Source organism: Sus scrofa, chromosome 15 (genome assembly GCF_054392235.1).
Source record: "Sus scrofa isolate SSC_HxYL_T2T_F1_AM1 chromosome 15, Sscrofa_HxYL_maternal_Yorkshire_Landrace_v2.0, whole genome shotgun sequence".
Lineage (NCBI taxonomy): Eukaryota > Metazoa > Chordata > Mammalia > Artiodactyla > Suidae > Sus > Sus scrofa.
Genome location: NC_139397.1, coordinates 45,378,488 through 45,401,270, shown reverse-complemented (window position 1 = coordinate 45,401,270; position 22,783 = coordinate 45,378,488). Strand labels below are relative to the sequence as shown.

The 22,783-nt window shown below is 39.3% G+C and overlaps 1 protein-coding gene across 11 annotated transcripts in view; it reads left to right on the top strand.

Annotated features, from left to right (window-relative positions):
- The window catches only part of PTPN4 (protein tyrosine phosphatase non-receptor type 4), a 190,332-nt gene that overhangs the window by 134,645 nt on the left and 32,904 nt on the right, over positions 1-22,783 (top strand). For all 11 annotated transcript variants that reach the window (XM_084999633.1, XM_084999636.1, XM_003133309.5 and 8 more), the window contains 5 exons: positions 1,574-1,699; positions 4,089-4,247; positions 13,542-13,701; positions 17,803-17,886; positions 17,981-18,037. In XM_084999633.1, coding sequence (XP_084855759.1) covers positions 1,574-1,699; positions 4,089-4,247; positions 13,542-13,701; positions 17,803-17,886; positions 17,981-18,037 — 586 coding nt within the window. The remainder of the gene's footprint in view (positions 1-1,573; positions 1,700-4,088; positions 4,248-13,541; positions 13,702-17,802; positions 17,887-17,980; positions 18,038-22,783) is intronic.

Here is a 22,783-nt window from a genome sequence, read left to right as displayed (position 1 = left end):
ATTAGGTGAGTGTAACTGGATTTTTTTTCTCCTTCAATGACTCTTACCCTCTTTTAGAAAATGAAAATAGTTGCTCTCCTGACTGTGGTTAATGAACTCAAAGTTTACATTTACTAATCTAATATGTGAAGAAGAATAGTTAATTAACATTGAGAATTAATGCTTTTTTTAAAATAATCTTTTTTTTTTTTTTTTTTTTTTTTTTTTTTTTTTTTTTTTGCCATTTCTTGGGCCGCTCCTGCGGCATATGGAGGTTCCCGGGCTAGAGGTCGAATCGGAGCTGTAGCTGCCAGCCTACGCCAGAGCCACAGCAACGCAGGATCCGAGCCGCGTCTGTGACCTACACCACAGCTCACGGCAACGCCGGAACCTTGACCCACTGAGCAAGGGCAGGGATCGAACCCGCAGCCTCATGGTTCCTAGTCGGATTCGTTAACCACTGCGCCACGACGGGAACTCCTTTAAAATAATCTTTACTTCACTTTAAATACATAATGAATGAGATAGTATACTTTACTTTTGTTGAGACTGAATAGGAATATTTGCTCTGAAATATGAGGAGGTTAGACTAAATGGTATCCTGGGTTGTCTTCAAATCAGAAAATCTCATAATTTAAACTCATGGTAATGGGAAATGTTTATGCTTAAATTACTTTGAATTCAATTATGAAAAATAAAAGCTGAGTCAGTGATTTTTTTTAAAGAAGTCAATAATATTACATCTCTTTTAGAAAATGTTCAGTGTTCTTAAGATGTCAGTCAACTGTATTTCAGTTAAAAAAGAAAAGAAAAAAAAGCAACGTCATTAGGCCAAACTAAAAAGATTTTGGCTCTGAATGAATGTGTGAAGTGTTAGGGCACTTGTGTAGTTTGGATTTATTAGTAATTTAAGTTACTCATGGTTTAGAAGGTTAATAGACTAAAACGTTGCACTGAATATTTAGATACGCATAGATCATAAAAATTAGAAGGCAGGGGAGTTCCCCTTTGGCTCAGAAGTAACAAACCCTACTAGTATCCATGAGATGCAGGTTTGATCCCGGGCCTCCCTCAGTGGATTAAGGATCCTGTGTTGCTGTGGCTGTGGTATAGGTTGGCAGCTGCAGCTCCAATTCGACCCCTAGCCTGGGAACTTCCATGTGCTGTGGATGCTGCCCTAAAAAGACCAAAAAAAAATAATAATAATTAGAAGGTAGGGAAGGTCCTTAGGAGCATACATTTTACTAGTAAATTTAGATATTTAGATGTATCTAACTTAAGTGATTTGTCTAAGGGAAGGTCAAAACTTGGATTGATGTGCCCACTCATTATTTTAATGCTTCCTACTCTGTATGTAAATTTTATTGCATACTCCTGGTCAGTGTTATCATGCTTTTTAGTCTCACCTATTTCTATGTCCTTCAGTGAATTTATTTCTGATATATAAAGCTAGGTTTATATTGTTTTTAATGTAAGTAGCTTAATTCATTGTATGAGGCATCCTATGAAGTCTGTATTGCAAAAAGCTAGGCATTTAAATAGTTTGGGGTATAAAAATAAAAATGTTGACACATTCTTTAAATTATTACTCTAGATCCCCAAGTAAACCCTTGGCTCGGAAATTAATGGATTGGGAAGTAGTGAGCAGAAATTCACTATCTGATGACAGGTTAGAAACACAAAGCCTTCCATCACGGTCTCCACCTGGGACTCCCAATCAGTAAGTACATCAGGTGTACATTTTGCTCATTTCCAATTTTTTGGCTATGTTTTCATTGCCTAAAGATCATAAGATGTAAAATTTAAATCTTTCAGTCAGACATGACTTTTGTTGCTCCGAGGCATGATTTCTCTTAGCCTGTAACTAAGTGGCATGGAATAGCTTTGGCAAATGAGGGAGCAGAGCATGAAATCAAGATGCTCACTTAACTGCAAAGCTGACCTCACAGTAAGGGTCGCCAGCTAGTAAATCACGATCTATTAGTAGCCTTAGAATCTGGGAGTATGGTTGTTGTTGACATAATCCTTTCCCATGTGTCTCTCCTACATAATTTCTAGGGGAACATCTATTGTTTGATTATGCTAAGTGATTGTGACTCTCTTACCCCAGCTTAAGCTCTGCCCCTGTCCATGATCTAAGAAAAGGGCTTTCTAGCATCAGTTCCCACAGCTTAGCCATAGCACTTGTTTTTCAGCACTTACTGCACATGCACTTCATTCTAGCGTTTCTCACAAAAGCACGTGCTTTGGTGGAGATAGTAATAATAATGTAATTAACTTGTACTGGCCAAAGATGTTACCTTAATTATCTAATGTTAGCAGATGTGTCATATGTACTAAATGTATGTAATTAAGAGAATAACAAAATGTATGTCAGCATATTGACAGTCCTTGTTCACCCAAAAGGTTGATAGGCAAGATATTTTAATTTTGGCATGGAATATAGTATTTAAAGAAGTCTTCCTTTGGAAATATTTAATATACGTTAATGTTCAATAAATGTGTACTGAATTCTAAAAGTTGTTTCACTTTTTTTTTTTTTAAAAAAAAGGGAGTTCCCTAGTGGCACAGTGGATTAAAATCTAGTGTTGCCGCAGCTGTGGCTCAGGTGACGGCTGTGGTACAGTTTCAGTCCCTGACCTGGGAACTTTTGTATGCTGCAGGTGTGTCAATAAATAAATAAATAAATAAAAGTTGTTTCACTGATGGATGTTTATAAGCTTAAGAATAAATTTTTACTATTTTGGAAGTAGAGTATGTGCATAAACAGTTTGGTTCACAGAACATTACCTAATATCTACACGTCTTCCTTACTAATAGAAAAAAAAAACTCAAAAGATTTTCTAGTGTCTTACTAATTGTAGATTGCTAAATCATCTTTTTTATGAAAGACTGCATTTATTTATTTATTTATTTATTTATTTATGTATTTATTTATTTATTTATTTAAAGGCTAATCAGCTTGTTTGAAGTAAATCCAGAACCTTCTTTTTCTGGTCCCTTTTCCAGCCAACCATTTCTCCGTTTGTACCAATTCCCCACTGAGCAATTATAGCAAATTACAGTATTCACAGGAAATATTTTTTTTTTGCCACCCTGGAGCATATGGAGCTCCCAGGCCAGAGATCAGATCCGAACGGAGCCACGAGCCACAAACTAAGCCACAGCTATGGCAACACCAGATCCTTAGACCACCGTGCCAGGATGGGGATCAAACCGGAGTCACAGGACTCCCAAAATGCTGTCAATCCCATTGGCACCATATCAGGAACTCCTACACAGGAAATTTAAACCAGATGATTGAATTAATCGATTGGTACTAGCTCTGACCAAACTTTCTGGTACAAAGCAATTTTAGATATGATCTGAAAAAAATTGTCTTTTCTCCAAATTCTAAAGTGACTGTGTCACTTGTGAGGATAGAAGTATGGTGTTCAGGAGTTCCCATCGTGGCTCAGTGGTTAACAAATCCGACTAGGAACCATGAGGTTGCGGGTTCGGTCCCTGCCCTTGCTCAGTGGGTTAAGGATCCAGCATTGCCGTGAGCTGTGGTGTAGGTGGCAGAAGTGGCTCGGATCCCGCGTTGCTGTGGCTCTGGTGTAGGCTGGTAGCTACAGCTCCAATTGGACCCCTAGCCTGGGAACCTCCATATGCCCTGGGAGCTGCCCAAGAAATCACAAAAAGAGAAAAAAAAAAAAAAAGTATGGTGTTCAGTATCTCTATTAGGAATTATAGGAAGTCTCATAAATAAAAGTATTAATAAGGATTAAGAAAGAATTCCAACCAGAAGATATTTCTGAATTATTTATTCTACCCTTTATTTTGTAAATGCTGATTAAGACACAAAGTTGCAGTGACTAAAATGATAATAGATGATTGAAATAGATAAAATCCTCATAGCAGATTGTGATGTCTAACTCAGATCTTTGACTTCCTATTCTTTGTTCTTTCTATTTACATCATACTGTCTTTGTCAGAGACTCATCTTAGTTAAATGTGGTTAGTCTTAAAAACACACACCCACTTTCTAATGTAATCATATAATTAAGAAACTTGAAAATATTTAGTTAAAGCACATTTTTACTCAGGTTTCCTTCCTCTTCATGTAGTCGAAACTCTGCATTCACACAAGAGGGAACCCGGTTACGACCGTCTTCAGTGGGTCATTTGGTGGATCATGCAGTTCACACTTCCCCAAGCGAAGCATTTGTGAATCATCGATCTCCATCTTCAACGCAAGCCAATAGCATTGTTTTGGAATCATCACCGTAAGACCTTTTTTCATTTTGCATCCTTTTTAATCCCCCAAATTGCTTCATTTGAAATAATCTGGGAAATTATGGTATTGGATACAAGATTTTATTTATGCAATGTTTTAAAAATTTATATATTTGTAAGTGGGATTATTTATTCCTGGAAGTCTTGGTGCCTCCTGCCCCACAAAATTGCTGTTGTTATTTTGTTGACGCCATATATTCTTGAACTTTTAGTGCATGCAGTCATATATTCCTCCAGATAAATGTATCACCTTGGTTAGACAGTCAGGTGATGAAAGGTAGTATTTAGTATTTTTCAGGATGGAAAGACAATGTCGGGAAAATTAAGTAGCAAGGGAGACCTAACCGAAAATAAGTTATAGAGAGCATGCACTCCTCATTTCCAAAATTCGTTCCCGTCTCATATTACATACTGATGCATAAGTTAAACTTCATAATTCAGTAATTATACTCCATCAGTTTACAGCATGTTTACCCTCACATTAATGTGCAGTGTTAATTTGTGCATATATATAATGCAGTTAGTTCACATGCAAGTAAAAAATACAGTGCAAGAATTAGTGGGAAAAAGGTAAAATGTTTATAAGATACATAATAACTCATTACCCATTGAGAAGGAGAAAAGGGTTTAAGATACAGTGAATGCGATTGAGGTTAAAGAAGGGGTGGGTCCAAGCGTGATGGAGGGATGGGAGAGGAGGTGGAGCAACCTACAATAACTTTCCTCTTCAAAATAACCTTTGTTCTGCTTTCCTAACCAGAAGTGGAGAATCAAGTTCAGGATAGATTAGAACCAATGCAGAGTTTTTGCTTCCCCTGCCCAGCCCACAAGAATTTCAGATGCTTGGTACCTTCTCTCTAGACATGTGTTTTATGATACTTATGTGTTTGTATTCAGTTTTGAATCTGTAACACCGTATTTGAAATTCAGCCAATTCTAACCTTAAGAATAATGAGAGTTTTGAGAAGATAGGCTTAATGGTAAACTAATAATAACTTAACGTTAAATGTTTCCAGTTAGCTTTTTCACAATTATCTCACTGGTCTATTCGAGAGAACTCAACAAAATAGGAAAGCTGTTTCCTATTTTATAAATTCCATTTTATAGATGAGAAAGCCACACTTGGAGTGTTTGTCCCAATTACAGGACTAAAACTAATATTTTCTTACCTGAGCCAGTTGATAGAACTTTGTATCCTGAACAAGGCTTTATTGTTTTTTTCTTATTTACAGAAAACATTTTTCAACTTATAATCCATAGATTTTAAATTATCCAAATGTGAAAAGAACTCAAACAGCATGTTGGATTAAGCACAGAGCATTTCAACATCATGCATTGAAATAGATGTTAGGTATCTCCCTGGTTCCCTATGGCCTGAGTGAATACAGAAACTTTAAGGTGAAACCTGAGTCTTGGCTTCAGTCAGTGGGTAAAGTTGCCTGCTTCAGAAGAAGGAAACACCATTAACTCGCAGGTGTGTTTATTGTGGAAACAAATAGGAGGTTGCTTTTACTGCTCAGAATAAAGTTGCCATTTATAGGCTGGTATAATTGAAAGTACATCCTAATGTTTCCTTCCTTCTTTAAATGTTTCACAGAAAATTAGAATGTTTTTAATTTGTGATTTTTCTGAGATAAACACTAGCCCTAAATTAGTTTTAAAATATTTAAAAATTAAAAAAAAATAAATTCACACCACAATGCTAATATGTAACAGGGAAGCTCAGGTATTTCCGCAAAGTATATGGATGGATGGATAAGATTTTATTTTTTATTATGATAAAAATTGCTGGCGTTCCTGCTATGGCTCAATGGGATCAGCAGTGTCTTGGGAACAATGGGACCCAGGTTCCATCCCTGGCCTGGCATGGTGTGTTAGGGATCCTGTATTGCCAAAGTCACAACTGCAGCTTGGATCTGATCCCTGGCCAGGGAACTCCATATGCCACAGGGTGGCCAAAAAAAAAAAGGAAAGAAAAAAGAAAGAAAATTGCTATAAGCTACAACAGAGAACTATTTTGGCTGAAGAATAAGCTGCTTCACTGTTGTTGTTAAAGCATTCATTAAGGAGGTCCCATCGTGGTGCACCCAGAAACGAATCTGACTAGGAACCATGAGGTTGCAGGTTCATTCCCTGGCCTCACTCAGTGGGTTAAAGATCCGGCATTACCGTAAGCTGTGGTGTAGGTCACAGACACGGCTAAGATCTGGTGTTGCTGTGGCCTGCAACTATAGCTCTGATTAGACCCCCAGCCTGGGAACCTCCATATGCCGTGGGTGTGGCCCTAAACAGACAAAAGACAAAAAAATAAAAATAAAGCATTCATCAAGAAATAAATGTAAAGCTAACTGGAGTGAAATAAATCAGGAAAGTTTTTGCCCACCTGGCTTTTTAAAACCTGACAGTTTCAACAACTCTTTTGCTGCTATGTTATAGTATGCTCCGTTGACAGCAAACTGCCCTTAAATGTAATACTTTCATTATTTGCTCTTCATTCAGCATTTTCCAAAATGTCAAATTTCCAAAGCAAATTACTTGTGGTGAAAACCTCTAGTATGAAAGTATGAAAGTTGGCCATTGGAACATCTTTACACTCCTGTCTCTCCACATCCAAAAGTTAACACAGGTAGTAATTTGTCCACAAAATTCTTTATGTGGCTAAAATTTGAACAGTATGTTTGAAGTCCCAGTTTCCACTCATCACCCCCTTTGTGTCATTTTAGGCAAATTAAGTTCTATTCAAATTTTATTTTAATGTATTATATTTTAAATACTAGTAGAATTTAACAGTAGAATTTTTTTTTTTTTTTTTCTGCTTTTTAGGGCTGTACCTGTGGCATATGGAAGTTCCAAGGCTAGGGATCTAATCGGAGCTACAGCTGCTGGCCTACACCACAGCCACAGCCATGTAGGATCTAAGCCGCATCTGCGACCTACACCACAGCTCCCAGCAGCACCAGATCCTTAACCCACTGAGCGAGGCCAGGGATTGAACCCGAAACCTCATGCTTCTAGTCAAATTCATTTCTGCTTCACCACAACGGAAACTCCTAATAATAGAATTCTAAAAGAATAGAACTAGAATTCTAATATTTAAAACATAACAGTATTATCACTTTTAACCAAAAAGGAATGAAAGGAAATAGTCATGTTCAGCATATACTCTGGTAAGTTCTTTTGAAGTCTCAGGTACTGGCAGTTAGGAGGGTTGCTTAGCTTTTGTCTGTTTTATAAATTGGCTTCTGAGAAGCATTTCATTTGAAGAAAAGAGTCCACTGCTACAAGTTTAGATACCCTTGGTTTAAGAGTCATGCTCTACCGACTGTGCTAGCCAGGTGGCTGTAGATATCCTTGCTTTAAAATTAGTTTCCTCCTGCATTTTGCAGTTTTTTTCTTTGAGGTGCAACTATAATTTAGTGTTGAGAGATGAGCTCTGAGTTCAGACTGGGTTTAAAACTTGGCTCCACTATTTCTAATTAAGTGACCTTGGATGAATTATTTTCACCCTGTAAACCTTAATTTCCTTGCTTGTAAAAACAGGATGATATAATCTACCACATAGGGCTTCTGTGTGAACATTTAATGAGATGCTTATTAGCAGTTCAGCAGAGAAAAAGTGATTAGATGTTAACTGTAATAATTATATCTTTCAGTTAATATTTGGGGATGTATACCAGCAACTTTTAAGCATATTATCAACCGTTTATCTGTCTGCGTGCTTGAAATATGGATACATGGTTTAACGCAACTCAGCCCCTAATCATAAGAGGCTCTATGCAGACTTCATAATCCTCAAATGTTAAATCCAGTTCCCTGAGCTATTCTTTCCTGGACTGTCCCACTATTATCTAATGAGTGACTACATCTCTGTTCACACCTCATCATTGCCTTTTGCTGAGTCCTCAGAGCTTTGCCTTTCCTCTGCCCTCTGAACTATGGGGCACTGGTAACTTCACTTGCAGGCTCAGCTTAACCCAATTCCCACACCAGTCTTGGTGGAGTCTAGTGATATATCATGGACCATGCAAATGCTAGGCTGCTCGAGGACAGGGAAATAAAGAAACAAAGAGAGTGTTGATGGAAGGAGTATCAAGCTGTGGGGACTCAGGACGCGCAGATTAGATGCTGTCCTTGTGGCGACAAGACGAATTGCAGATCCCAGGGCTGCTGTAACGGTAGTGTACTTAGCTGCCATCCATCTCTGGCAGAAGTCTCCATTACCTGCATTTGGGAGCTGAAGTCAGAGACTTGGAGTTTGATTGAAACCAGGAATCTCAGACCTGGGATCTTGGTTCTGGAATAGATTCCTACTGAGATAGTAATACGACATTTTTTATTCTATTCTCCAGTTAATCATATCCCCGGGGGTTTATATGTACTTTAATTGCCTTGAGTATCAGTTAATAATCATTCTCAAGTGGTGTTTACTTTGAAAATACTCTGAATGTCACTAAAAATTAGCCAAAGCATCAAGAAGTCTAAATTTTGAGCCAGACTTTTACCTGTATCTTATATAGTATAAGTATGGTAGGGGTGAATGCCCAGTGAAGACTTGGATGACACTAATGGGTGTAGTTGAATGAAACAAGAGCTCCTGGTGTGGATCTTAGAAAATAAGAGTTTTAAAAGAAGCCATCATTCCTGGCAAGTTTGTATTAGTGTCTACCAATAATAAAATTGTTTGTTTTCTAGTCTTAAATTAGAGTAAACTTTATGCTTCTCGGAAAGGTGTTTGGTACAGTTGAAACTTTAGCATCATTTTTTCTAAAATTTATAGTTTTAAGGGTTTATCCTCATTTCTCTTTAAGTAATTACAATAATCTCTTTGGGATTGCATTTTCAATACTCTCCCTATGACAAATTTTTCTAGCTCCCACATTTAAAACCAAATGGTTACTTCTGCTTATAAATCTCCACAGCCCTGACCCCTTCTTCCTTCTGTGATTCCTATTTTCCTCGTCCTCTCTAAACCACCTGGTAGTAGATGCTGGTCTTAAATTCTAGGTCCCTTTTTTCAGGATGGCAGCCGTTATTTCTCATGGAGCTTTTTGTTCCCGCCACGACGGGAACTCCAAGGAGGTTATTTATTATGAGAAATTGAGTTTATACTTTTGTAGTATATCTTTAAAATGTAGGTGATAACTTTTGCCCAAAATGAGAATTTCAGGGAATTCCCGTTGTGGCTCAGTGGTTAACAAATCTAACTAGCATCCATGAGGTTGCAGGTTCGATCCCTGGCCTTTCTCAGTGGGTTAAGGGTCCGGCGTTGCCGTGAGCTGTGGTGTAGGTTGCAGACGCAGCTCAGATCTTGCATTGCTGTGGCTTCGGAGTAGGCCGGCGGCTATAGCTCCGATCTGACCCCTAGCCTGGGAACCTTCATATGCTGCGGGAGCGGCTGTAGAAAAAGGCAAAAAAAAAAAAAAAAAAAAAAAAAAAAGACAAACAAAAAAGAATTTCAGGAGTCTGTGTTGATATTTTTGATTACTTTTGTAGTCTGTAGTTAGAGAAAAAAAGAAAGAGAGAGATCAAGTGAGTGGCTCTTGAAGTTGGAAACATAGAAAGGGGAAATTGTTACAAGGAGTACTGGGAGAGCACGTAATTAGTTTGTGAAAGCTCCCCAGAGCAACCTTCACCCTCTGCAGTCATCAGGAATCTGGAGAGCCAGTCCATCACTCTCTGTGAAGTTACTTTAACAAGAAGTTTACATAACACAATGAAAGAAGTCATGTAGCCCCTGTCCTGAAATCCAAAATTACATTGTCCTTGCCTCTGTTAGATCTTTGCTAATAACCTTCTCAGTCTGCACTCCATTCTCCTCACCTTGTCTTTAGAATTTGGCTCAGATCCCAACCTGAGCCTATGTGCTTAAACTTTCTTCTTTTCTGTGTCTTCCTTTGGACTTCGGATGAATAAAGGAGAGATTATATTCAAATGCTCACTAGAGTCTGGCAAGTTACACTAAGTGTATTTATGCAGACTAGAATGCCTGAGGCCCATTTAAAGGCAGTAGCTACCACTTGGCTTTGTTCAGTTGTTGACAACTTGTAATGCAGGCCCATTCTTTCCAGAGCTTCCAGACTTTTCATTCTGGAATTCGAGATTTGTGTGTAATTTGGAGGGCAGGGGAGGCACACCCGAGACATGCAGATGTTCCCAGGCCAGTGATCTAACCCACACCACAGCTGTAGCCCAAGCCACAGGAGTGACAACGCTGGGTCCTTAACCCCCTGCACCGCCAAGGAACCCCTGTGTATAATTTTTTTAATGTAGTCAACTCACATTTTTAGAGTGAATAGGCCAAATGTATGTTGGCTAAAATTAACCTACAAGCCATGAATTTGCAACCATCATTCTAGGAAAATGATTTATAATCAGAAGTACAGAATAAAAGTCATTTCTGGAGCTTTTTGGACTGTATATGCCTAATCTGTACCCTGGAAGTGCAGATTAAACAGTCGAGCAAAATGCCCCACAATGTCGGTACTGTCCCCCTCTAGGAATTGAGGGTTTCCCCTATAATGCCCATGCCCACCTGGTTTGGCTCACTTAAGTACTGCACTGCAGGCTTGAGTCTGTCCCTGTTGTTGATTTTGGCGCTCTATTTAGAGTCTAAGCTGAACCAAGAATAAAGTTGCTCTGAATCCATTCCCACCTGATCTCAACCATATTCTCTTCCCCAGAGACCTTTAGTTTTGAGACCAAATGTTTCCCAGGTGTGACACTTGTATGCACAACTAGAAAAAAAAAGCTTCTCTTCTTAGATCCTTGCCTACGTGGTCATACTTAACCCTAAGTAAGATGAGACCCATTGATTGATACATGTGATTTTTGTACAGTCTTAGAGGCTTTTTAGAAATTTCATGTATGTGAGGCTCTGCCAAGAGGTGTCCGTCTTTATCTCTCCTAGTCCTTACAGCAGGCCATGGCTGAAGTATATGTCTTTATTCTAATGTGGAAGAACATGTTCCTGGACTAACAGCACTTGAAAGTATTGGATCTTAGAGGCTTGAGTTCTAGGCAGTTGAAATTAGCAGAATAAAAACATACAAGTATGTTTGGGACCTCGAATCTCTGGCCATCAAGGTAGACCTCAGAGAAGCTTTTGCTAGAAAGGAGGGTGTGCTCTCTGATTGAGTCCTTGTAGACTCACCAGAATTTAGAGCATTCTGTGCCCTAAAGTTGTCTATGTAGAAAGCGGAGTGGGCATTCTTGTTTACCTTTGTATTTAGTGATTACATTTTACATCTGCTTATAAAATTTGAGAAGGGCTGTATTTTTTCTTAGGAGAAACCTACCTGGAAGACCATCCAGTTAGATCGTTCATTATTAATCCCTGCTGACTTCCTTGGCACTAGTCAGATTTTTAGCATCACTACTCTATCTACCAGGTATCTAGCAGCAAGTCCCTAAATAAGTTCACATCTTCTCTACCAAGGGGGAGTGTATGTTTCCAAAAGCCACTCTGACAGTAATCTCTGTATCAGTTATCTTGGGCCAAATTGTAATGTGGTAGCAAATTACCCCTACTTTCAGCTACTTAAAACAACAAGGGTTTTTCCCTTCCTTACCTTGTATGTACACCCCAGATCAGCTGTGGCTCTGCTACATGTCATGGTCATTCTAGAACCCAGACTGAGAGTGACCCCTGTTTGGAACAGGGCTGGCCTCATGGCTGAGGAAAAAGAGAAACACGAAACTTCCTTTCAAAAGTGACTACTCAGGGATTCACTGATGGCTCAGCAGGTTAAGGACCTGGTATTGTCACTGCTGTGGCTCAAGTCACTGCTGTGGCATGAGTTTAATTCCTGGTCCCTGGAACTTCTGCATGATGTGGGCGTGGCCAAAAAAACCAAAAGTGACTACTCACATTTCACTCACCAGGGCAAGTCAGATGGCCAAGCCTGGTGTGAACCAGAGAGGGGCGAAGAATAAGTTTTGAATGATGAGAGACTAGTACAGTTCTACTTCCTCAGGACCTTATAGCTCATATCTTAGGCATCTGTTGACAGTCAACAAAATAAGCAGAAACTGGATGAAATCTGTGCCTGAGTACCACAGCAGCCATCCTGTGGTTGATACAGCCATTAGCCCTCCCATCAGGCAGTGGGATAATAATTCTTTTATTTTCCCAAAGGACCTCCTGCCAGCTCAGAGATAAATAATACCCCAGTGATGGTCAGTGTTCTTTTTTTTTTTTTTTTTTTTTTTTTGTCTTTTTGCCTCTTCTTGAGCCGCTCCTGCGGCATATGGAGGTTCCCAGGCTAGGGGTCGAATCAGAGCTGTAGCCACCAGCCTGCACTAGAGCCACAGCAACGCAGGATCCGAGCCGCGTCTGCAACCTACACCACAGCTCACAGCAACGTTGGATCCCCAACCCACTGAGCAAGGCCAGGGACTGAACCCACAACCTCATGGTTCCTAGTCGGATTCATTAACCACTAAGCCATAACGGGAACTCCAATGGTCAGTGTTCTTATCAAGAACTTTTCCCCCTTGCCTGATCACAACCTCCACAACTTCCACAGATGCATGGTCTTAGGATACAAGTTGAAACACTGGTTCCCCCTTCTGGTCATTGTGAAAAACTCACTTGTTAATACATACACTATGCTTGTTCTTAAAAGCTACAGTTTGACCTTGAAGATTCACCTGTCTGTAGCTAGTCTTTTTCATCAGTTCCTGCTGCTGCAGAGGAGGCTTGTGCTTTCTAATGTTAATTGGGTTTTTGCTTCCTCACCTTGAATCATATATTCTGACACTGTCTCATCCAGTTTTGTCTCTTCAGTGATCTCAGCACCTTATTCACTGTGTTCATCACTTTTGTAAACTGTGTTTTATTTCTAAATAAAATGGCCAATCACTTGAGTTCTTTAATACTGAGTGTTTTTCTGTGAAACAAATCAGCTCTCAGTTCTGATTTCTCTTTGCCTGCCTTATTCCCTGGCTACCCATATGGCTCCACTGCAAACCTTAAAAAAGAGTTTTTGGAAAGGTATGTATATTGTGATGATGGATTAATAAGTACCTTCATAGGGATACTTTTAAAGTTTATTTTATTACATGCAGAATTGTTTACAGGTTTGATAAAGGAGGAAATTAGATTATTACTTTAAACTTCAAAGTTAAGAAAGATTTCATTAAACAGTGGCACTTGCAAATACATATTTAAAACTTGCTCCTACTAGACATTGTAAATGTATGAGTTGCTTGACCTTAGCTTCTAAAATAATAATTCTATAAGACAGTTTCCAAAATATTCATTCTTTCTCCTTTTTCCTGTCCAGATCACAAGAGACCCCTGAAGATGGGCAGCCTCCAGCTTTACCTCCCAAACAATCAAAGAAAAATAGTTGGAACCAAATTCATTATTCACATTCTCAACAAGACCTGGAAAACCATATTCATGAAACATTTGATGTTCCATCTTCTCCTGAAAAATCTACTGTAAGTAGCTTCTTTCAATATTCTCTCCTTTCTTTGAAATTTTCTAATTGTAAATGAAATTTCTTTTTTACTATAGACTGTTTTATCTATAAATTATATACAGTACTTTCTCTTTCCATCGTATGTTTGGTCATGAATTGTGCCACCATGTAGCCCAATTGTGGAATTTCCTCTTATCATCATTTATAAAATTTTCATTGCTCTAGAAGCTAATTTTTGACAAATGTGTTGATCTCAATCTTACAGAACACATATTTCCAGAATAAATGTTAATAATCCATTCAGGAGTTCCCGTCGTGGCGCAGTGGTTAACGAATCCGACTAGGAACCATGAGGTTGCGGGTTCGGTCCCTGCCCTTGCTCAGTGGGTTAACGATCCGGCGTTGCCGTGAGCTGTGGTGTAGGTTGCAGACGCAGCTCGGATCCCGCGTTGCTGTGGCTCTGGCGTAGGCCGGTGGCTACAGCTCCGATTCAACCCCTAGCCTGGGAACCTCCATATGCTGCGGGAACGGCCCAAGAAATAGCAACAACAACAACAAAAAGACAAAAAGACAAAAAAAAAAAAAAATCCATTCAATATCACTAGTTTTATTATATAATTGACTGATTGCAGAGACATCATTTTCATCAACCTTTTGAAACTGACTGCAGGTCTTTAGAATATGTAATTACTTTATTCTTCAAAATATGAGTTATTTTTGTACTTTTTAACCAAACAAAATGAATTGTTAGACTCTCCAATTTATGAATTGTCATTACTTTTTTCAAGTAGGTGCACCTTATGTTCACAAAGTATAAGGACAGACAGAAATATGAGTGTATTTCAGGAATAAAATAAGATGCAGGGAGGGGAGGTAGGTCCCACAGCAGGTGTCAGCCTTGCCCAAGGTTTCTGCTGGCCATTGCACTCTTAGCCCTCTTGTTTTCACCCATAGCCCTCCCACATTTTCCAAAATTGAAAAGCAAGAGGCAAACGCTCTCTTTTCCAACACTTACTGCCCCATCACCACAGACACATCAAAAGAGATCAAAATCTTTACCCAAAATGAATGATAACTTTAGTGCTACCTATGTGGTGATTCTTGTGTATCATTCATTCATGAGTTCAGAGTCATCATGGTCTTTCTGTGCACTAGGTACTTGGGTAGTGGGTGTACAAAGATATATGAGAAATGGTCCCTGCTGTTAAATCATATACCATCTCGTTTGTTTTCTCATCCATGCAAAAATTCCTTATTGAGTACCTGACCTGCTCTTTGCCATGCATTGTTATAGGCTCCGAGAATATAACAGAATAAACTTAAAAAAAAAAAAATTTTTTTTAACTCTGCCTGCAAGGAACTTAATGTTCTGGGGGGTAAGGATGAGACAAACAGTAAACAAAGTAAATAACTTGAATCCATAGCATATTATAGTCTAAATGCTAGAGAGGAAAATAAAGCAAGAAAGGGTAAGGAAATTTCAAGAGTGGAGTGTTACAGTTTTAGATAGTGGTGAACCAGAGATGAATTTAGTGAAAAGCTACGTAGCTTCCTGGAGGAAGAGCAGGTGAGCCGAGGGAATAGTAGGTACAAAGACAGGGCTATGATGGATGTGATTGGGGAGCACCAAGGAAGTCAGTGTGGCAGAATAAGCAAATGAGAAAGAGACAGGGACAGGAGAGCCCATATCTGAAAGCCTGGTATAAAGATTTTGTTTTTTAACTCAGAGTGAGATTGGAAGCAAGTGGACATATCTCAGAAGAGAAGTGACATGATGTCATGCAGCCTCGCTCAGGCCATTATACTGAAAACAGGCAGAAAGCAGGGAGGAAGTAGAGAGATTGGCTGTGAGGTATTGCCGTGTTCCAGGAAGCAGTGGTGATTTGCACCAAGGTGTGATGGTGGTAGAAATAAGACATGGCTGTATTCTGGGTAGAGTTTCAGAGTAAAACTATGTAATCTGCTGATGCATTGGATGTGGAGTACTGGAGAAAGAGAGAAATCAAGGATAATGCCACTGTTTTTGACCTGAACAACCAGGATGAAGTTGCCCTTTGCTGAGATGTGAAAGGTGACAAGTGGGGAGTTCCCATTGTGGCTGAGTGGGTTAAGGACCCAGCATTGTCTCTGTGAGGATGCATGTTCAGTCTCTGGCCTTGCTCAGTGGGTTAAGGATCCAGTGTTGCCACAAGCTGCAGCATCAGTCGTGATCTGGTGTTGGCTGTGGCTGTGGCCTAGGCCAGCAGCTGCAGCTGCGATTCAACCCCTAGCCAGGAAGTTTCTATATGCTGCAGGTGCAGCTGTAAAAAGGAGCAAAAGGTGATAGGTGGAACAGGTGTGAATGGCATATCAGGAGCTCAGTGGGGACACAGTGGATGTCTGTTAGGAATCCATTTGGAGATATGATTCTGGAGCTGAAGGGAGAGGTTCAAGCTAAAGTTAAAGGGTTGAGAGTTGATGGCATGTAGACAGTGTTTAAAACCACGAGACAGCAAGAGCTCATCAAAGGAGTGTAGTGTATGCAAATGTCTAAATAAGAGGTTCTAGAAATTGAGCCTTCAGTCCTCTAAACTGTAAACATGCGGGAGAAAACTAGTCAGCTGGCTGATGAGAAGAAGTTCACAAGAAGAGTAACCAACTGTGTCCAGTGCTACTGGCAAGTCTGGTCAGGTGAGGACTGAGAGCTGAACACTGGATTTAGCTTAGGGACATCTTTTGTGGAATGCAGGGATGCAAACCTAACTCAGGAGGATGGGGTTGGAGGAAATAGAGGAGCTAATGTGGACAGTTCTTTCAGGAATTTTAGCAGTTAGAGAAAGGGGAAGAATGGGCAGTAGCTGGCTAGGGTAGTGGGGTCCAGAGAGAGTAGTTCTTTTTTTTTCTTTTAATGGTAGAAACAATATTTCCTGGAAGGATGGGAGAAGTGTACAATACAGGAGATCAGAGAATTGCTATAGTAATATCCCTGAGTACTGACGGGCATGGGATCTAGAGAAAGTAGGAAGACAATATAAGTTCTGTAAGTAGAAGCGGTTATAGGGAATTCACAAGTATATAAAAATAACTAATTCAGCTGTGGAGTAAGGGAGGACTTCCCAGAAATGATCATCTCTGAACTGTGTCTTGAAGGATAAGAATTAACCAGTTACTTAACCTCAAAGAGCAGGTATAAAACACGTTAAGTGAAGGAAGCTTGTAGCAAATGACAATATATTACAGAATTCCATATATGTGAAATGTTCAGTATATATACAGAGGAAACAGATGAATGGTTGTGTAGGACTTGGGGAATGGGGACAAGGGAAGAGGAGTCACAGCGAATGGATCCAGGGTTTCTCTGGGGAATGATGGAAATGTTCTAAAATCAAATAGTAGTGATGATGCTACAACTTGTGACAATAGTAGAAATTACTGAATTGTATACTTTGAATGGCTAAAATATAATATGTGAATATATCTCAATAAAGTTGTTTTTAAAAAGCAGAGGGAGTGGAGTTCTATGGCGCAGCGGATTAAGAATCAGACATTGTCGCCGCAGCGGCTTGAGTTCCTGCTGTGGCATGGGTTCAGTTCCTGGCCTGGGAACTTCTCTGTGCTGTGGATACAGCCAAAAAGAAAGAAAGAAAGAAAGAATTCTCATCATGGCTCAGTGGAAACGAATCGGGACTAGGAACCATGAGGTTGTGGGTTCAATCCCCGGCCTCGCTCAGTGGGTTGGAGATCCAGCCTTGCTGTGGTTGTGGCGTAGGCCCGCAGCTATAGCTCCGATTGGACCCCTAGCCTGGGAACCTCCATATGCCCGGGTGCAGCCCTACAGAGCGAAAAAGAAAAAAGGGAAAATTGGAGTAGCATGAATTCATGTATGCATGTAATACTTATGAGTACTTGGCTGTATGCAAAACTTTGAGCCAGGTTCTAGAGACAAAGTGATTAAGTAATTAGTTAATTCATAGAACCCCTATTGCACTTGGCAGTAGTGAGAGGGCATGAGAGAAACTTAAATTATGATTCTTTATATGCTTTAAGTAATAACAACATACTGTAAGCATGCTTCCTGTATATCTGCAGGATAGACTATCAATGAAGAGAATTACAGGTTATTTATTTTTGTCTTTTAAAGCCTAATGGTGGTGTTCCACATGATAATCTTGTTCTAATCAGAATGAAACCTGATGAAAATGGAAGGTTTGGATTCAATGTAAAGGTAACTTAGAATTTATATTTATTCTCAGTTTTTAAGTTAAGATGTTTCCGTTTTGGTAATAATTGACTAATACTTGATTTGATCTGTTTTGAAGGGAGGATGTGACCAGAAGATGCCTGTGATCGTGTCCCGAGTTGCACCAGGAACACCTGTAAGTTACAGAAATTTTACAGTGAACTCTATCTTCAAGAATACACACCTATTTTTATTAGTTCAAATAAAAGAATAAAATCATCATTTCTTTTAATTTCATCAAGTATCACATTTTGTTAGCTGAATCTCTTAAGTTGCTTATAAGTTAATTTTTATTTATTCCTTGTCTATAAGGGTTTTTAAAATCTTTATTTTTAGGAAGAAGCTAGGGTGTGTCAAAATAACCCCTTTAAACAGCAAAGTGGAGACAGAGGTATAGTTTTTGTTTGCTCTTTTGTTGGCTTGTTTTTTTGTTTAGAATTGTTGACCTACATTCTGTTTGTTTACTTTCTATTTAAAATAATTATTTTAGGAGTTCCTGTTGTGGCTCATTGGGTTAAGAACCCAACATAGTGTCTATGAGGATGCAGGTTTGATCCTTGGCCTCACTCAGTAGGTTAAAGATCCAGTGTTGATGCAAGTTGTGGCCGAGGTCACATATGTGGCTCAGCTCTGGTGTTAGGGTGGCTGTGGCATAGGCCCCAGATGCAGCTGTAGCTGTGACCCCTAACCTAGGAACTTCCATATGCCACAGGTGTGGCCATAAAAAGAAAAAAGTTTTAAATAAAAATAAAACAAAATATTTATTTTAAACCTTCTTTGCTTTTTAGGGCCATACCCACAGCATGCATATATATATATATAGATATAGATATATAGATATATAGAAGTTCCCAGGCTAGGGGTCGAATCAGAATTGCAGCTGCTAGTCTATGTGCCACAGCCATAGCAAGACAGGATCCGAGCCGTGTCTACAACCTACACAACAGCTCACAGCAATGCCAGATCTTTAACCCACTGAGCGGGGCCAGTAATCAAATCCAAGTCCTCATGGATACTAGTCAGGTTCATTACTGCTGAGCCATAGTGGGAACTCCTTAGACTCTATTATAAACATTCTAAACAAAAGTAGAGAAAGTATTTTACATACCCATTATGATGAACACCTGTACCCCATCATTCAGCTTTAGCATTCATGAACTTTCTGCTCATCATAAGGACAGTTCTTAATAAGTTGTGAGTACATTATCTTTATTGCTTCTATATGTAGCAGATATTGCTTTCAGATTCCCATTTATGTTGTTATCTATTCTGTTTAACTTTTTTATTCACCTAAATGGTCTTTAAGGACTTTAAGTCAGCACCCATTATCATTTAACTATCTGTCTGTCCTAGGAAAGGTAAGAACCTGCAACCTGAGAGAAAGAGGCCAGTTATTTTAAGGACTTTGTTACTTGCAGATCACAGGGTACTCGTGGAATTCATATAGCTATAGGGGTATATCACAAGACCTAGTGTGATAGGAAGGCAGTCAGAGTTCTAGGAAGAACTTTTAAAATCATTAGGACTCTTTCTTTTTTGGTGGTGGCAGCAGCTTACAGCAGCTTGATGTAGGATCTTAGTTCCCAGACCAGGAATTGAACCCAGGTTGCAGCAATGAAAGTGCCAAGTCCTAACCACAAGACTACCAGGGAACCCCTCTATTTATTTTTATATGAATGTTCTATTCTTCTGTCTCTGTGCAAACCAATTTGTACCCTGAATCAACTTCATCTCTCAAGCTTCCTCAAATAAAATACTTCTAAATGAAAAGTATACTTATTATTAGCTTTAAGCCAAGTCCTGTAACCTTAGCACCACAGAAATACGCTACCTTCAGATACCTAAGACTCTGCTAAAAAGAAATTGTGAGGTGACCACCATTCTGCTCCTTAGTTCACGTGAGGGACCTGACTTCTAGTAACTTCTGGATTTGTACATTCCCAGCTCAGCAAACCAGAGTCATTAGACCCCTCAATCCAGATTACAGACTGCTAGGAAGCAGACCCTTCTTAGACCCAGCTTGCATCAGATGTCCTGTTTTTAAAAAAATCACCTGTGATTGGAGGTGGCAAGACAGGCATATGATGTACAAAATGACTGCTGAATCTTCCCTATGTGCGTGAAAGATGGGGAAAATAGTCCAAAATCATTTTTTTTCAGTATGTATTGGGAAATATGTGGATATCTGGGCCTGCAGATGAGGAAATGAAAGATTGCTGAATTCTCATCTGTCAAGTAGAAAGTTAGGTAATGTCTAAAACAAAAACTAAAGAAAAATAAAATTAGAATGTTATTCAGAAATACTGAAGCAAAGACAGAAGATGTAGCTAAATGTTGAAAGAAGTTGCTTTAAAAGAGGGGGAGATGATAGGGAAGAACATAAGAAATGGTTTCTTAATAATCTTGTAGACCTAGTCAGCTCTTTAAACTGTGTGATGGGAGTTTGCACTTTGGCTTAGTGGGTTAAGGATCCAGCAGCGGCTCAGGTTGCTGCTGAGGCACAGGTTTGATCCTTGGCCCAGGAGAGTGGGTTAAGGATCAGGCATTGCCACAGCTATGAGGTAGGTCACAGCTGCAGCTCAGATTCAGTCCCTGGTCTGGGAACTTCCATATACCGTGGTGCAGAAGTTCCCGGGCCAGGGATCGAACCTGAGCCACAGAAGCGACAACCCTGGATCCTTAACCCACTGAGCCCCTAGGAAACTCCATCCATGTTCCTTTTTTAATTGTCTAAATCATGGCAGTAAGCATGTATTGCTTTTATAATTAGAAAAGATAGTAAACTTTTTTTGTGTGCCAGTTGTAATAGTCATAAAAACAGATACTGGTTTTTCTGAGCAGTGAATGTGGATAGTTTTCAGTTAAGTCAACTATAGTCAGGTCATTTCCAAACAGAATTTTTTAAAAATTTTTATTGGGGAGTTCCTGTCGTGGTGCAGTGGTTAACGAATCTGACTAGGAACCATGAGGTTTCGGGTTTGGTCCCTGCCCTTGCTCAGTGGGTTAACGATCCGGCGTTGCCGTGAGCTGTGGTGTAGGTTGCAGACACGGCTCAGGTCCCGCGCTGCTGTGGCTCTGGCGTAGGCCGGCAGCTACAGCTCCAATTCAACCCCTAGCCTGGGAACCTCCATATGCCGAGGGAGCGGCCCAAGAAATAGCAAAAAACCAAAAAAAAAAAAAAAAAAAAAAAAAAAGAAATTTATTGGGGTGCAGTAGGTCCAACAATTTTATGACTCTAAATTTTCTTTTAGGCTAAAAAAATTACTATATTGGTAATGTTTCCTTTCTGCCACATAGAACTTTGTTCCATAAGAAATGTCTGAATTTAGAACAAATTAAATAAATAGAAATTTATCATTTTTATATGTTATTAATTTAAGGTCCATTACAGTCTTCCAGTTAGAAACCTCATTTTAGATAATTAGGGGGAAAAGATCATGTTTCAATTTTTTTGTTTGTTTTTTGTTTTGTTTTGTTTTGCTTTTTTAGGGCCGCCCACGCAGCATATGGAGGTTCCCAGGCTAGGGTCCAATTGGAGCTGTAGCTGCCAGCCTATACCACAGCCACAGCAACACAGGATCCGAGCCACGTCTGCAACCTACCCCACAGCTCATGGCAACACAGAATCCTTAACCCTCTGAGCAAGGCCAAGGATTGAACCCGAGTCCTCATGGATGCTAGTCAGGTTTATTAACCACTGAGCCATGATGGGAACTCCTTGTGTTTCAAATATTTTAATTTTATTTTTTATATTGTACCCTTTCTAAAATGGATAAATAATTCCCAAAGTCACGTTTTTCTTCCTATCTAATCGTATTTGAGCCAATAGCTATTGCCCCAACAAAATTCACTTTATCTAGACTTTCCAGATCAGAATGAAATGCAAATTAAAAATTACACCTGATAAAAGGCAGCTTAATAGTAAGCGTGAGAGAGTTCCTTTCAGTTATAATGGGAACAATATGCCATGATATGCAGAGATTTTTTTTCACCCCTGCAAGTAGAAAAAGAAGCAAGTAGAGACAGTAGTTCCAACCTTAAATTTGAATTTTTCAGATTAAGTTTCACAACTGTGAAATAATTAGAGCAGTTATCTGCTCCATTTTCAGACTTCAGTATCTACAAGTTACAGACTTCATAAGCATCAGAGAAAGACTTGGCTCCTAGATCAGGGCTCTTTCCACTAATCTTCATACCTCATGGGATTTTATTGACTGTGTTTATAATAGAATTCAGTTGTGCTTCTGTTTTTTTCAAGCCTCTGTCATAGCCCTTTTTTGTAAGTTCTAGCCCCATCATCCTTCAAACTTGACTCTCATGTGTTCTCATTACTGTGTTCCTGGAACTCACTGTGCATATTTCTCTTCATCTCTTTTACCTTATGTACTTGTTTTCTCAGTAAAAATATAAGCAGTCGTCCCATGTGGGAGAGCTGTACAGATCGCCGTGCACTGAAACTGTGCAAAGCGCTCTTGATAATCAGTGGGGAAAGTTATTTGTGTCCACGATCCTTAATTTTTTTATCAAAATGTTAAAATTTCTGATACTTTCTCTTGTAAATGTGTAAGGAAATTTAAAAAATAGTAAAACTAATACTGATTTAATATCTTGTAATTAAAAAAATTAGAAATGTTGAGAACTAAAGTATTTTATTTCTTTGTGGAAACTTACCACAGGTACTTGGTGAACAGTGCTCATCTTTTTGTCATATAACTTAAAATACAGAGTGAGCATTTTTTTCTTGCCTTGGCAAGTTGTCATCATCCTTTTCTAAGTTTAATTCCACTTCCACTGGTTCTTTGCACTTTCAGTGATATGAAATATCTGCAGGATTTCCTGTATTGAGAAGTTTTTGGTCAGCATCACTTCCTCGGACATCTTC